The sequence below is a fragment of the Mya arenaria genome, chromosome 14 (genome assembly GCF_026914265.1).
Source record: "Mya arenaria isolate MELC-2E11 chromosome 14, ASM2691426v1".
NCBI classification, from domain to species: Eukaryota; Metazoa; Mollusca; class Bivalvia; order Myida; family Myidae; genus Mya; species Mya arenaria.
In genome coordinates, this window is record NC_069135.1 from 31,615,247 (window position 1) to 31,630,950 (window position 15,704).

At 33.2% G+C, this 15,704-nt stretch overlaps 1 protein-coding gene and 1 pseudogene across 13 annotated transcripts in view; one reads left to right on the top strand and one right to left on the bottom strand.

Moving 5' to 3' along the window:
• LOC128217121 (uncharacterized) overlaps nt 1-15,704 on the bottom strand; it is a 219,034-nt pseudogene that overhangs the window by 137,331 nt on the left and 65,999 nt on the right.
• The window catches only part of LOC128217117 (neuroglian-like), a 102,444-nt gene that overhangs the window by 33,721 nt on the left and 53,019 nt on the right, over nt 1-15,704 (top strand). For 10 of the 13 annotated variants that reach the window (XM_052924004.1, XM_052924009.1, XM_052924008.1 and 7 more), the window contains one exon: nt 3,214-3,351. In XM_052924004.1, the coding sequence (XP_052779964.1) occupies nt 3,291-3,351 (61 nt within the window). In that variant the 5' untranslated portion in view covers nt 3,214-3,290. Of the gene's footprint in view, nt 1-5; nt 143-2,054; nt 2,404-2,830; nt 2,891-3,213; nt 3,352-15,704 lie in introns of those variants that run through there. The other 3 variants (XM_052924007.1, XM_052924010.1, XM_052924016.1) reach the window with 3 other exon arrangements.

The window sequence follows — 15,704 nt, forward strand, 5'->3', positions numbered from 1 at the left end:
TGATGAGGGATTATTTATTTGCTAAATTTTATGAAGAATTTAAGATTAGGCAGATCGAGTCATATATAAGTCAATGTTTCAAAGACAATTGGAATTATTTTATTTTTGTGGAGCTTAAATGTGGATTTACTATTTGCTAATTGTAAGTAAAAGATATGTAGGAAATATTTTGATCATCAATATCAGTTAAATTACAATTCCTTGCAAGTTTTTTAATAAGTTAAAGTCTGGTCCATTTCAGTGTTGTGTAAATGTCACTGTTAAGACTTGAATAAATGTGCAAGAACTTCAATGTTGGCAATAACTAAACAATACATTAGAACTTTTAACATGAAATTTTATATGCATTCTTTCAATGACAAGAGGCATATGAATAGCAAGTTCCATAATCTTGTTTAAGATATTACTTGAGCGATGCTGTTTTACCATTGAACAGAAAGGAATGAGCATCACTTAATTAATGCTCTTTTAATTGATCTATTGATCAGAATCTGTTGAGTTCTATGAACTATTGCTGCTGGTCATCTGGATCCTATGATCCTATGTAAAATCAGGACTTAAAACATTCAATTGTACAGTTTGTTAATTGATGGACATTTGGATTAAAAACAAATAGAAGTTTATAAAAACCTTTCAGAACAATTTCGACATTGGATCTATAGGCTCCTTAACCTTTCTGTTGGCCTTTTGATCACTCACAATCAAATAAAATGTTCAGCGGGATAGGGATTTTGTTCTTTTAACATCCTGTAATGGGGGTGTAGCAATGTAAAAAGCTTATAATACAAAATTCATGAGAACTCACGGCCAATGGTGACTATTGCAAAAAGTTTTTTCTTTGATTATTTCATGGTCAGAATACATCAAATCCAACATATTTGCTGTAATTGCATCCCAAGAGGGTCAGACTCTACTGTTATTTGAATATACAACTATTCGGCAATCCATGGGGAATGGGGAACAAGGATATTTCTACATCTTTCCAATATCTCTAATGATACATATCAGAATGGCAATTCCCAGTAGTTACACTGCAAGTTGGTCAGACTTTCTTAGAGAGATGACGTGACTTTAATTCCAAATGAGATAGCTAAGTGCTAATTTCCAGAATGAGGAATTGTTTGGGATTTAGGCTTAAATGGTCAGTCACCAGAAAAAGGGAATATATTTTCCAGGGAATTGCTCGGAAAAACCAAGACAGGGCGAGTTTAAAGTAAAAAGCTTTTTCTGTAATTATGGGTAACATATTGAGTAATGGATTATATTGTTGGGAGGTGTATTTGACAGTGTTCCAGGAGTATTCATTTAGCAAATTTCTTGATCAAGGGTTTTCATGCCTGTGATCTGTAATAAACATAATAAACTGAATATTTTCACTGTCTTTATGATTCACTACCGTGTGATCCATTCACTTGTGATGAAAATCAATTAGTAAAGACAGTCTTGGGCAAATGCTGATAGTTAATGATCATGTGATGTAGCAAGTATGCTGCAGGATTATTTCGCGGGGCAAATATTTTGGCGCATAATTTTCAATATTGTTATTATATCATCATCATCATCATCATTGTCTTCATCATCATCGTCTTAATCATCATCATCATCATCATCATAATCATCATCATTATCATAATATTGTCATTGTCATGATCCTCATGGTCATTAGTAGTAGCAACAGCAGCTGGAGCAGCGTCTGCATCATAATTACCTTTCTTTCCATCTGTTTTTATATCATGTACCATTCAAATTTTTACTTATGACTCATTTGATTTAACTATTAAAGTTCAGCTGGTATATTTTTGTTGTTTTAAAAGTTATAATAAGCATGGGTGAAAGTTTTCCGTATTAATACTGAATTCCGTATTTTCGGTTTTTTCAGGGGTCATTTTTCTAAATCGTGGAAATCCGGGGAGTTTTTCGGGGGGGGGGGGGGGGGGGGGTACCCCAAACCCCATCATCAACATCGCGATCTACTCAAAATCGTAGATAAAACAAAGTTAAATTTTCTGGTTTCCCAATTTCGTTCTATAAATAGCGTTGCCATAAGCGGTAAATTCTGTCGGCGATATCAGCCGAACGTTTCCGGAAATAGTCATTTCTTTTCGTAAAAAAAGCATCGTCATTCCAATGTTCTCCGAATAACCTCGGCGTTTCCGCGCCAACAAAAACTTCGATGGCGGAAAAAGCCGGTTTTTGCCGAATATTTAAGATCAGTATCATTTACGACTTTTACGACATACCGCAAATTAGAGGCAAAAATAAACAATGAAATAAATCGAAATACTGCTGTCAAAATTGAACAGTGAAGTTTGTACCCCCAGGGTATAATACTAAAGAGCAGCCTGCGAAAAACAAATGGAGGTGGCAAAGGCTGTCAAAAGTCGAATCGAAGGGTGTGAAATGGTAACTTGATAAAAATACTAAACACTATTCAATATAAATCTTTAATTGTATTCTGTTTTTCATTTTTTAACATTTATTGAATGAGTTACAGAGTTAAATGAATTCTTGATTAATGAGCAAGAATTCAAGTGTTGAGGGATGTTTCTGTCAGGGGCCTTATGTACATGTATTTTGACAAAAGCTGCCAGAAATATAAATATACAACATATATTTGATTGATTAAAAGACAGGAAAGGCTTTGAAATGTGTTTTAAAATGCTTAATTCCTGGAGCTTCCGGGAGCCTCCAGCCCCCTGAACCCCTGGCCAGGGCTTTGCCCTGGACCCACCAGGGGCCCTGCAGCCCCCTGGCCCCCAGCTTAATTTTTCAGTATTTTGAAAATTTGCAACTTTCACCCATGAATAAGTCATTGTAGGTTCTGAAGGTGTGCTGATTGTTCAGATGTCTGTGTCTAGCCCATTAGTATTATGAGTAGGTCGTTAAATAGGTTTGTCTATTACACCCCTTTTTGCCCTTATTCATTATAATCTATTTTCCGACAATAAAGATTGGAGATAGAATTTGACAATGCATTGTTTTAATAGACATTGATCTTTACAAGTCTTCAGATGAAAGAATATTATCAGCAAAAAATCTTTGACAAATGTCCGACTACTGACTTAGGTCTGCTGGTGGTATTGAATAATCCTATTGTTATTCAAAGTAATGGCAGAGCAATTGCCCCCCATATGGTAATAGGCTAATCAAATTTGCATGTTTATCAATTAACCATGTCATAATTTACATAATTGGTTGTGTTTATGTTTACAGTGAGTGCGAAACATGAAAGAATTTGCTATGGGTAGCAGTGCGACAACGTGATCATTCGGAAAACTAGTCAGGAAAACATGTTACTGCCAAGAGTCGACCAGTCGATTATATTCCTGTGGATATTACACTTCATCAAAGGTACGATGATTATAATGTAGTCTCGTCTGTAGTAATGAAAATTGCGTTAATACGATGTTGTGGAGTGTGAGATTGAAGTTCCCATTAATATTTTCCAGTGGTCCAAATAAGCACATTCTAGCAAATCTGAACTTTAGACACCTTGTCTGTTTCGAAACTAAAACGGCTAAGTATTGTCATTATTAGGCCTTGATTCTAAAACATTAACTGCGACTTGACATATGTTACTCGAATACCGTTCAAGATATGCATGCATTCATGTGCTCTGAGTGACAATGTGCACATGTGTTGCAAGGCCCAGTACTCTAGCTTTAAACATTGTAGAGTTATATCCCTTTTTCAACAGAAAATGAACAGACAAAGATTGGCATTCACTCAATGTTCTTGTAGAAAAATGACCTGCTTGAATGTTCAAGAATGAGCTTGTATATTATCAAGTCAAATAAATGTTCTGTTTGATTTTGTTCAGGTTTTAAAAATGTCAAAGCCAAAGTTAGTTGGCTATGCAGAATCAAGCAAAAAACAATATTTATTTTTTTGCTCTACTTCAGACAGAAATATGCGATTACAATACCTATTGAGGTGTATAATTGTATTAAACCATTCTGAGGAATAAAACAGTTATAAAGATTCATGTGCCGTAATAAATTCCTTTGAATTTCCGTTTTATATCAATCATTTCTACGTTTTATTTGTTTCCAAGGGAAAATATAAAGGAATAATGAAAATCAATCCATGAAATATCAGTCAGTTAAAACTTTTGATATTCAGGAAAAAATCTTTTTGATAGTTTCTCATCAAGTTATATCATATATTTAATGAATTTGTATAAAACGTTCATTTTCTAATGCCATCAAGTTAATTGTTTTACTCCGCGTCATTATGTATCATTTTCATTATATTGTTTCGTTAATAAAGGCAATAAAATCACATCAACTGGAAGTGAAATATAAATGAATTATTTTTCAATTTATCTATCTTTTGTAATGGTAGTTGTTAAGGCTTTTACAAACAGCTGATCGAATGCTGATAGCTTTACTGTTGTGATCAAAGACTTACATCAATTAAAAACATAAAATAATAATTATGTTCCGAGTCATTTGTTGGAAAGTTTTTGATTGATAAATAATATTTGCTTTTGTCATGCTAAATTAGTGTTGATAGTGATTTTATGTAGAAATTTAAATCTATTCTATGATTAAAAAATGTAAGATCTATAAATGAATAATATCGGAATAAGTAATTTATACATAGTACATATTAGTTTTGCCAACTGTGTGACTTGACATGACTCCATTTTAGAGTAAAGCTGAGATTTAGACAACTGCTGAAACTGTAGTCTTCTGTGACATATTTGATATTCCTAATCCCATTGGGGGTAATAATGTTATGAAATTTTAATAAAAATTGAGGAATGGGCCATGTATAGACATTGAGGAATGGGCCATGTTTATACATTGAGGAATGGGCCATGTTTATACATTGAGGAATGGGCCATGTTTATACATTGAGGAATGGGCCATATATAGACATTGAGGAATGGGCCATGTTTATACATTGAGGAATGGGCCATGTTTATACATTGAGGAATGGGCCATGTTTATACATTTAGGAATGGGCCATGTTTATACATTGAGGAATGGGCCATGTTTATACATTGAGGAATGGGCCATGTTTATACATTGAGGAATGGGCCATGTTTATACATTGAGGAATGGGCCATGTTTATACATTGAGGAATGGGCCATGTTTATACATTGAGGAATGGGCCATGTTTATACATTGAGGAATGGGCCATATATAGACATTGAGGAATGGGCCATGTTTATACATTGAGGAATGGGCCATATATAGACATTGAGGAATGGGCCATATATAGACATTGAGGAATGGGCCATGTTTATACATTGAGGAATGGGCCATATATACATTGAGGAATGGGCCATATATAGACATTGAGGAATGGGCCATGTTTATACATTGAGGAATGGGCCATGTTTATACATTGAGGAATGGGCCATATATACATTGAGGAATGGGCCATACATATATTGAGGAGTGGGCCATATATAGACATTGAGGAATGGACCATATATAGACATTTAGGAATGGGACATATATAGACATTTAGGAATGGGTCATGTTTATACATTGAGGAATGGGCCATATATAGACATTGAGGAATGGGCCATGTTTGTACATTGAGGAATGGGTCATGTTTGTACATTGAGGAATGGGTCATATATACATTGAGGAATGGGCCATATATATATATATTGAGGAATGGGCCATATATATATTGAGAAAGGGGCCATATATATATATATATATATATATATATATATACACATTGAGAAATGGCCATATAATTATACATTGAGGAATGGGCCATATATATATTGAGGAATGGGCCATAAATATACATTGAATGGGCCATATATATATTGAGGAATGGGCCTTATATCCATTGAGGAATGGGCCATATATATATTGAGGAATGGGCCATAAATATACATTGAATGGGCCATATATATATTGAGGAATTAGGGCCATATAAATACATTGAGGAATGGGCCATAAATATACATTGAATGGGCCATAATATACATTGAGGAACGGGCCATATATATACATTTATCTAATTCTTTATAGAATACATGAAAGGTTATGGAAAATCTTATTTTATGTTTGTATTTTGTACTTATTTATAACTTAATTACATTTACACCGGAAAATTGAGAATAAATTTGATAAATGTAGCGTAGAATATTCTTGTGCAACAATAATAGCCGATATGAAAGTGTTTTATTAGCAGAAAATTGGTTTGAATATTGAAGATATTATCACTCCAGTTTTAGCCATAAATGTTTATTTATGAGCAATTTCCTATTGATAACACGCTTTTGGCCTATATTAGCTGGAATAACATGCATTTAATGTAGTATGTTTTTGTGTGTGCTTAAAGTGAACATGTTGCTATATCAGAACTGGTTTCATTCATATTATGGTTTTAAAGGTTATTCCTGTGTACAATTTCGTGAATTAGGGATGCCTGGGTGACCCCTTTATTGTGTTTGGTTTTTGGTTGAGAGGATTTTATGAGTAGAGAAAACATATATGTAAAAAATATACTATCAGATATATTCCAAATAAAATATCACAGAACTGTTGCTTTTTTTTAGGACCTGAAAGAATGCAAAATCTAACTTTGGGCGACGTATAAAACAAATAGATACACGGTTATAAATTTATGTATTCCATGTTTGTGGGTATTTATTTGTAAATAATAGTAATGAGCCATCAATTGACTTTCAATTAATAGTAACATTACATGGCGTCAACAGTTATCAAAATATAACGTTCCGGCCAATGGCTAGATAAAATGAAAATATTTTTTGTATTTCGGATACATTAAGGTTTAAAGGGGGGAGTTTTTGACAATTTTCTTTTTTATTCTTGCAATTGTATCATCTGGACTGTTAAGTCCCTTTAATGAATTAATGTTTAAACCCACCCAGTAACCCAACCCCAATTATAATCATTTTTTAACCCCTTAAAGGAGAAATTTTCCTCTTCTCATTCAATAAAATTGACAGTAATTTCATTACAGATGTCTGGATAAATAAAACCTCCTGGTGGGTTCTTAGTCAGTATTGACCCTTCGGACATTGACCAGCATTGTGACCATAATGTATAAGGCTATCATTATTTGCAGAAAAAATATTTGCTTTGGCACTGCTACATCAAATGTGTCTACATAATTGGGAATTTCTAGATATGGAGGACCATTTGTGGTCCTGACCAATCAATCTCAAAGACAAAATTTGTTTGGGTCTGGACAATAATTGTTGCCATAAGTGAAATGACCATTCCATAATTGGTAAAGAAAATGGTTACGCAGGCCATTGTAAGAGTTTTCAGGACAGATAAGGAAAAATAAATGTTGATCTTATTGATGGGAATTATGTAAAGGATCTCTAGTCTGTATTTACATTGTAATTGTTACATGGAAATTCCATTTTTTTCCTGGCAATGGGAAACAATATGTGAACTAGTTTAGCGTTCAAATGGTGTCCGGGGAGATTTTGTAAAATGTATTACCAACATAATGAATGCAAATATACAGGGTTAATTCTTGGAGGAATTTTAGAGACTTTTTAATCTATGCATTGTCAGCAAAAAATTGTATAGACTGAAAGATGCTAAAAGGATTTCGCTGTAACTTTAGGACAGTTTTATGCAAAGTGCATCTAAATCTTCTTATACAAATGTCTCTTGTGTATTGTAGCTCAGACCTTCAAAGTAAAAATTGTATTTAAAGTCACTGAATTTGTTTTAAAAAAAGCATTTGAGAAGAAGGGCAGGTCTGTGGGCCAAAACACTTGCACGTGTAGAGCTTCTGTACCTCCTGGAAGAGTTGTGGGTTTCAACGGTGGGCTAAACCCAGTGTCAGAGTGGTACATTCAGAGCTAAATCTACCAAGACTGAGGTAAACAGGGTAACTGGGGCCTGTTTCAGCAGCAGGTCTTATATATTATCTGAGTGCCTTATTTTTGTGATTTTACAGTACATTTATGTAATTGAAACTTTAGAAACTTATAACATATTAGTTAAAAACAGTTGGGAAACAAAAAAATGTCACATTTGTGTCGTGATGTTTCTACAGATTTAATTAAGATTATTGAAGTCAGGACTTTAATTAAGATCCTGTAACGAGATGGGCCCCCGTGTCTGTGTTCACGAACGTGTTTGAAACTCAGGGCTCAATCTTGCAAATCTCAATTTCATTTTTATTGAAGGGTAAGAATAATAAAACTGGCTGAATTTGTTTCAAATGCAATGTTCAACAATTATTTGCACATTTTTTGTCAACAATTACTACATTAAAGATTATGACGTTTTAGAATTAACTTTTCTCAAGCTCAGAATCAAGAATATAGGCCCTGGCTTTTACCCAGCAGACTATAAAGAAGTATTGCAGTGTACATTACAAATTAGAAAAACTTCCTCAAAATTCCGAAACCCCTTTTGATCTTGATAACATTAATGAACAGGTATCTAAGATGAGGAAAGAAGTCGTTATTAACGCTAAGCTAACTGGAATCATTTAGAAATCTGCACTGATCCATCTCTTGTCTCTTGATATATAATGAATCAATTGGCAGCATATTCTCTAAATTACCAGACACCTGACTGTTATTACAATTATTGGGCCAGTGCTTAATCATGTTTACCTTGGGTACTAATACTGTCCACGGCATCTTCTTTCCATAGTTGCAAGTTGAGTAATTTTCATGACTTGTTTTCATGCATTCTTACTCCTTGTTTTTACCTGTAGATTGCATTGTCACAGAAAAAGCTATCGCCAACAATTGTGGTGCCTTCTTCTTATATTGACACATAAATGGAGCTCAGTCAGACCGGACAATCTGCTTTATGTGCCAGAAGGTGGAAATATATATAAATTAATATGTTAAATAAAAATTATAAAGAACATCATATTCATCATAAAACCATTCAATAACTGTGTTCATGTTAATTGTATTTTCTGGGAGGAAAACACTAGCGGATCTTAAAAGGGGGGTGGAGGGCACACCAGACTCCCCCCTCATCCTAAAATAATTAAAATTTACTTTTTATTTCATTAGAGGAGAAAAAAAGTAATAAAATATACGCCAAAAAGCACCATTTCTGACTAGAAATTGTTAAATTTGCGTGGGTGAGTACCCCCAACCCCAGCACTTTATAATAAATCAATTTCGGTTCTGAGGGATTGGCACAAGTCAAAAGGTTACAGTCCCCTACATTACGCCTCCCTCAAATATCTTATCCTAGATACTCCCCTGGAAGAGAATGCCGAGCCAAGTTTACACTTAAGACATTTACCATGCCCACTTAATAACAGAGTAAACAAAAAATTCCTTTTTTCTTTCGCAGAACACCTTTGGTTATAATATATCTATTGGAGGAATTTTGATATTTATAAATGTTACTCGAGTATGTATGATATGCTTTTAAGATAGAACTTGATCAAGTATGAAAGTTACTCATCATATTCCAATATTCTGTTTTATCTAAAGGAGGTCTTCAATTTGAAACTTAAAATTAATGGTCTGAAAGTGTTCTGAAATAATTCCTTTTACCTTTCTTGCTATTATATATACATTGTAAGTTGATGGTTTCCATGACTATATATTATAGTTTGTTTTGAAAAGACATTTTTTTCAAATTACAATATTTTATTTCTGAATGCAACAAAATGGTTATATATTTTAATCATGAATTAAGTTACGTACAATTTATATAGCAATGTTATGTTTGAAATGAAAGAAATTCTTTTTCAACATTCATGGTATTTGATAGAAGCCAAAAGTCATAGTGACAATGCATTATGTATTATGTAAGGGAGGATGCTGTATCGGTAAATCTAAACCAGTTTTTGTATGTTTTGTTCAAATATACAATAGCTGTGGTCAAAGAGTTTTATTCATTTATTTACATTTTGATAAAAAATGAAGAGTTATGTATGATAATGTCAGTGGGTATAATAGCGTATTGTATGTCCTTAAACACTTATTAAATGTCATATTAGAGATATATTTATTGGTTGTGCTGTAAAGAAAATTCCTTAAGCTATTAGACCCATTAAACATTGTAGAAAATGGGAATGAAAATATAAAAATGGACCATGTATTGGACACATAAAATTAATATTTGAATAACTTGAAATATTGCCATTAATCATCATCATCGTCATCATCGTCATCATCATCATCAGCAGCAGCAGCAGCAGCAGCAGCATCATCATCATCATCATCATCATCATCATCATCATCATCATCATCATCATCATCATCATCATCATCATCATCATCATCATCATCATCATTATCATCATCATCATCATGAGCAGCAGCAGCAGCATCAATAGGGGCAGCAGCAGCAGCAGTAGCACCATCAAAAGAATTAATAGTCTTCAATAATTAACTGAGTACCATAATCAGGACATAAACATCTGAAAAAGAAATATGGAATCATCAACAACAGCAGAAGCAGCAACACTGCATGTCACATGTCATCAACAGTAACAGTTTGAAACAGCAGCAGCAGCCATATTTTCCAACCACTATATGAATGCTTCAGGATATGTTTTGTCAAGTCATTCTATTTGCTTCGTGTGCACAATTGTTTTCATCATATTTTGTATGTCAGCATTTAATAAGTAAAACTTACAAAGTTCACTTCTTATGAAATCAATCAAACATTTCTACAATGAAATGATTTGTAAAAATGAAAACCTGTCAAGATTACATTTTATTCTGAAGAAATATGATTTTGATATCATTCTCCTGACAATTAATGCTGTCTTATATTGCTAATTATTTCTAATACCCCGATCTGATGTTTGATTCGATAAAAATTTAATCAATCAAGATAGTAGGGTAATTTTCTACAATTGCATTATAAGAATATATAACTTACAGGCTAAGCGAACATTCCCTTTTAACAAACTGATATCAGTTCGATTAGAATCACCACAATGCTTTAATGGAATAAAAAACCCTCGTGCCCATTAAGTCGATCCAAAGGGGTTATCGTTATAAGTTGGAAGTCAAAACCGCATAGATCATATACTTCAATCAGTTTTGAAGTGAAAATTGGCGATTGCCTATGTGTTTTTTTCTTACTACAAAAGAAATGCATTTTCATTGCACCATGCCGCGCCATTTCATTCAAAACTGTAATTAGTGTAATGATAGAGTAGAAAATGTGTTCTTTGCCAACTTTCATTTTTGTCACCATTTTGTCTGCGTTTTTCTAAAATTGTTGGCTAATTTTCTCGTAAATTAGATGATAATGCATAAATGTCCCTTGCTTTGGAATCAGACTGTTAAGCATGGAGTAAGTTCAGCTAGGACATAAAACATAAATGTTCGTCATAATAGACCTATTTACTGGCTGTTTTTCTCATGAATTTATTAATCAAGGCAAAATTTATGTATATATTTTTTTTCTCTCAATATCCACAGAAGGAAATAATTGAATTGTAAGAAAAAACACACACTTTTTTCCATCAAACAACCTTTTCCTCCTAAATTTCAACCAAACTTCACAGAAATGTTCCTTGGGTGGGCCACGTCCAGATTCATTCAATAAAAGTGGTTCAAAACAAAACTAAGAGAAAAAACTTTGAAAATTTTCTTCTGAGAATCAATTGGCCTGATTTCAAAATGATTTCGAGGAAATGTTCCCATGGTGACCACTTTTTAAATTCCTTCACACCATGCTGATTATAAAATAACATGGTTGCCAGGGGTGGGGAAGTATATCGAAAACTTTAAAATTCTTTTCCTCAGAAACCATTGACTTGCTTTCGAAACAATTTTACAAATATGCTTTAAGGTGACCCTGTATCAAATTCTTCACCCCATTAGATGTGATTCATTAAAAAATCATGGCCGACCCAGAGGAGGAGCTCATTCACTATATGTCTATATGGAGAACTCTCTTTAGAAACAGTAGGCCCAATTTCAAAATACATTCACTGGAATGTTCCTTAGGTGAACTTTTTGATATGTTTTTTATATATAATTTATTGTTTCACAAACATTTAATATTAATTTACATCAAACTTCATGAACTTATTTGCAGAGACAATGTGCTGTAAGAGTTATTGCCCATTGTCACTTTAAAACAAACAAATATTTTTCACATCTTTATACGCTCACTTCTTTTAGGTTCAATCAAGAAAGTGAAAGTTTTTTTAAACAATCATTTGTCTGTGATTTTGGCATATTAGTGTTCAGATCTTAGTATATACATTTGTATATTGAAATGTTACTGAACACATTCCAAAAATGTCTTAGCCAATATGGAAGGACGTTCAAATGAAAGAGCTTGTTATCAAACCAGATATGCAGCGTGGTCGAGTACAAATTAAGCGATGAAATCTTTTTTTTCTTTTTTCAAAAATTACAAAACCTGGTATTTGTTGAGAATTGTTATATGACCATTCATGGAATTAGAGACAAAGCTTTTGTTCTATTTAGGCAATTACATGTTGAATGATGCCAACATGTGACTAGAACTGACCATACACATGGCTAAAAATATAACATGGTCATTCCATATTTGAATGGTTTTTGGCACTGATGGTCACAATATGACTGACCATGGTCATCGAAATACCACAAATCATGATATAAATCATATACACATCTCTTAACTAACCAACATATTATAAGGACTGTACTCCGTATGATGAAAAAAGCAAGAAAAAAAAATAAATTGTCAAAAACTGACAACCACTTGGTATCGTTATGTACAATGCATTGAGACTTACTCACTGAAGTACCTCATAGTTTACAATTATTTTTTTTTTGGCAGTTTTTTCGTATTTTACCATTAAAAAAGATTACTGGGTATGTCTACCTAGTAGAATTCATTCCTTATGCGTGATTGGCCAGTCGATGTTATCACGTGATATTACCAAGTTAGGTATATAGCTTAAATATTCTAACCGTTTAGAGTAAGCCTTCGTAGCACAGTGGATACAACACTGGACTGCAATTTTAGCGACACCATTTCGAACCCTGTCCCAGACATGATTTTTTTTTTACATTTTGGTATTTTTTTTACAATTATGATATCAAAGAGTAAAACATTTTATTAAACAATTGTCCTGAGATTCATTGGTGCCAATATGGTGTACAGTCCCTTTAAGATTAAGGTTGTATTAAAAAAGAATAAGGTTGTATTAAAATTGGATCAGGGCTGGTATTCAATGTTCGTCTGAATTGGATCTAAGAATGATGTAGCTAATCGGATTACTTGTTATTAATAACTAATAGAGTGTATGAAGTCAATGATGTATCAGACCCTAAGTTTAACTTAATGAAATATTGAATACAACCCCTGGAATAGTTATTCTCCATAAGAAAACCTGACTCCATTGTTGAGAAAATGATACTCCTGAAAACAACCATCTGATGACCATTAGTTGTGGGTTAACTCATGACAATTCTACAGAAGTTTGAAGAGAAAAAGTTCTTCACAATTTAATCAGGGGCTGATTAAAAAGTAGACAGTATCATACAAACCTGTTTAAGGAGTATACAAACTGTTTTATAATCTAGTTTTACAGAATTGGTAATGTCTGTAAGACTCAAAGATGGATTATGGATGACACAGGATGGACTGTGGGCTAGATTTAATTTGATTGGCTGATAGGAGCTAGGACATCTTACATTCCGATAAACTTGATTGGTTAGGTCAGGGTTTGTTGAATGGAATTGTCCTACTTTGAACTTGGAAATTAAAACAAATTGTTATGTTGTTACATGACTTAAAAACTAAATGAGAGAAAATATTATAAGTTTGCTGAAATGTTATTGTTATGTTCAGACAGATTTGATTACTATGGTTTAAGGGATTATTAATTGACCTTTGAGAGCTGAATGCATGCCGGAATTCACAGTGCACACCGAAATGCCTGTTCTGTGGCTATGCGGCTTCCTCTTAGACATTCTATTCTTACTGTCAGACTCTGTTTCAGACCAGTTAAAGTCAGCTCGAGTCGTTACGCATTCAGGATGATTAAATATTATATGCAAATTAAGTTATTTTAACAGAGCCATGGTTTCAATGTAGCATGCATGTTTTTCATGTTAAAGATTTGTGAAATATTCTGGCCAAGTATTCAAATCCTAATAGCTACAATGCAGAAATCATTGGTAATTTAATTTAAATAATTCTAAGAATGCCTGGATATCCGTGATGAATTTTAAGTCTTTTGGAGAAGAAGTTCATAAAAATATTGACATGCAGCTTAATTTTTCTTGAAATTGATAAATCTCGTCTGCCATCTTGTATGATGTTGGAGGGTTTTACACAGAAATATCATGACTTCTAGATATTCTGCACATTTTTGATGTTTCCCAGTGCAGTTAAAATACCCTAACAGATCCTGGCTTTCTCTTGGGGTGATCAAATATTCATGGGGACGTTAGCCGATAAAATCACCATGCAAGCGTGTCTGACACTTGCTGCATAATGTTTTTAGTCTTTAACTAGTTGACATTTTTTGTGTGCATTTTTGCAGTTAATTAGGTTAAAGTCAGATTAAATGAATTATTGAAATAACATTTTCCATTTCTCTTTTTATAAAATATTGGGTAAAATCTTAATGATTAAGGAGGGGAGAGCCTTTCTTTCGTAGTCATGAAAACTAAACACATTATGTTCCAACTCCCTTAGATTATAACATGTTTGCACCAAGCAGGGAACCAAATTCTGACCCATGTCTGTTAAGTTATAAAACTGCAAATTTTAACGATTTGAAGCTTTGTACTCATAGGAGGCCAATATGCGATCACATTGGCTGGAAAATGCAGGTTATTTTCTAAGCAATAATTATAAAATATACATACAAGGATGTCTTCATTAGCCGAAAAAACACCCAAACAGATCAAAACAGAATTCTTTTATATTTGTAACTTTAGGATTTTTGCTAATAATATATATTTATTACATGCTTTATGCTAATGATGGTGTTCCTTTGATATAATATAACGCGGACACAGAACACTGATACCTAAAAAATAGACCAGCAGTTTTGGATGGAAACACAGAACACTGATACCTAAAAAATAGACCAGCAGTTTTGGATGGAAACACAGAACACTGATACCTAAAAAATAGACCAGCAGTTTTGGATGGAAACAATTTTAGAATCGAACCTAGGTATATAACTTACAATTATTATTTCGGGTTTCTAAGAAAATATATTTTGCATGGAAAATAAAGGAGAAGTATTTGCATTCGATGTCATATGATCATATCATTGAATGCAGATTTAATATTAAATACCATAGAAATGCATGTTCAGAACATTTCTAACTAAGACTTTTCTGCAGACGTTGCAAGATTTTTGGGTTTTTTGGCCATTCGTTCAAATGGAATAATTTGGTCACACCCGTTATATCTCAGACTGTGAAATGAATCTTTTGACTGATCCAAAATAACAGATTGTTTAATCAAGACTAGGACCACTTCAATTATATCGTGAATCTTGTTGAGAATCAAAAATGCAAATATGTTTAATATTCTGATTTATGAAAATTCCGTGATTGATTGACTGTGTCACACATTCATCAAGTTACTTGTTCTCAAGAATGTGAAATAATTATAACCAGTCTGAAATTCCATCACATAATTTCTAAGAACCCATAGGGGTGAAAGAAACTTTAGGCACGCATTCAAACTGTGATGTAAACAGATTCGGGTAAGGAAATTGATGCTAGAAGCAAAATTAGTATGGAATATCTTTCTGAGTAATGAAGAAATAATTATTG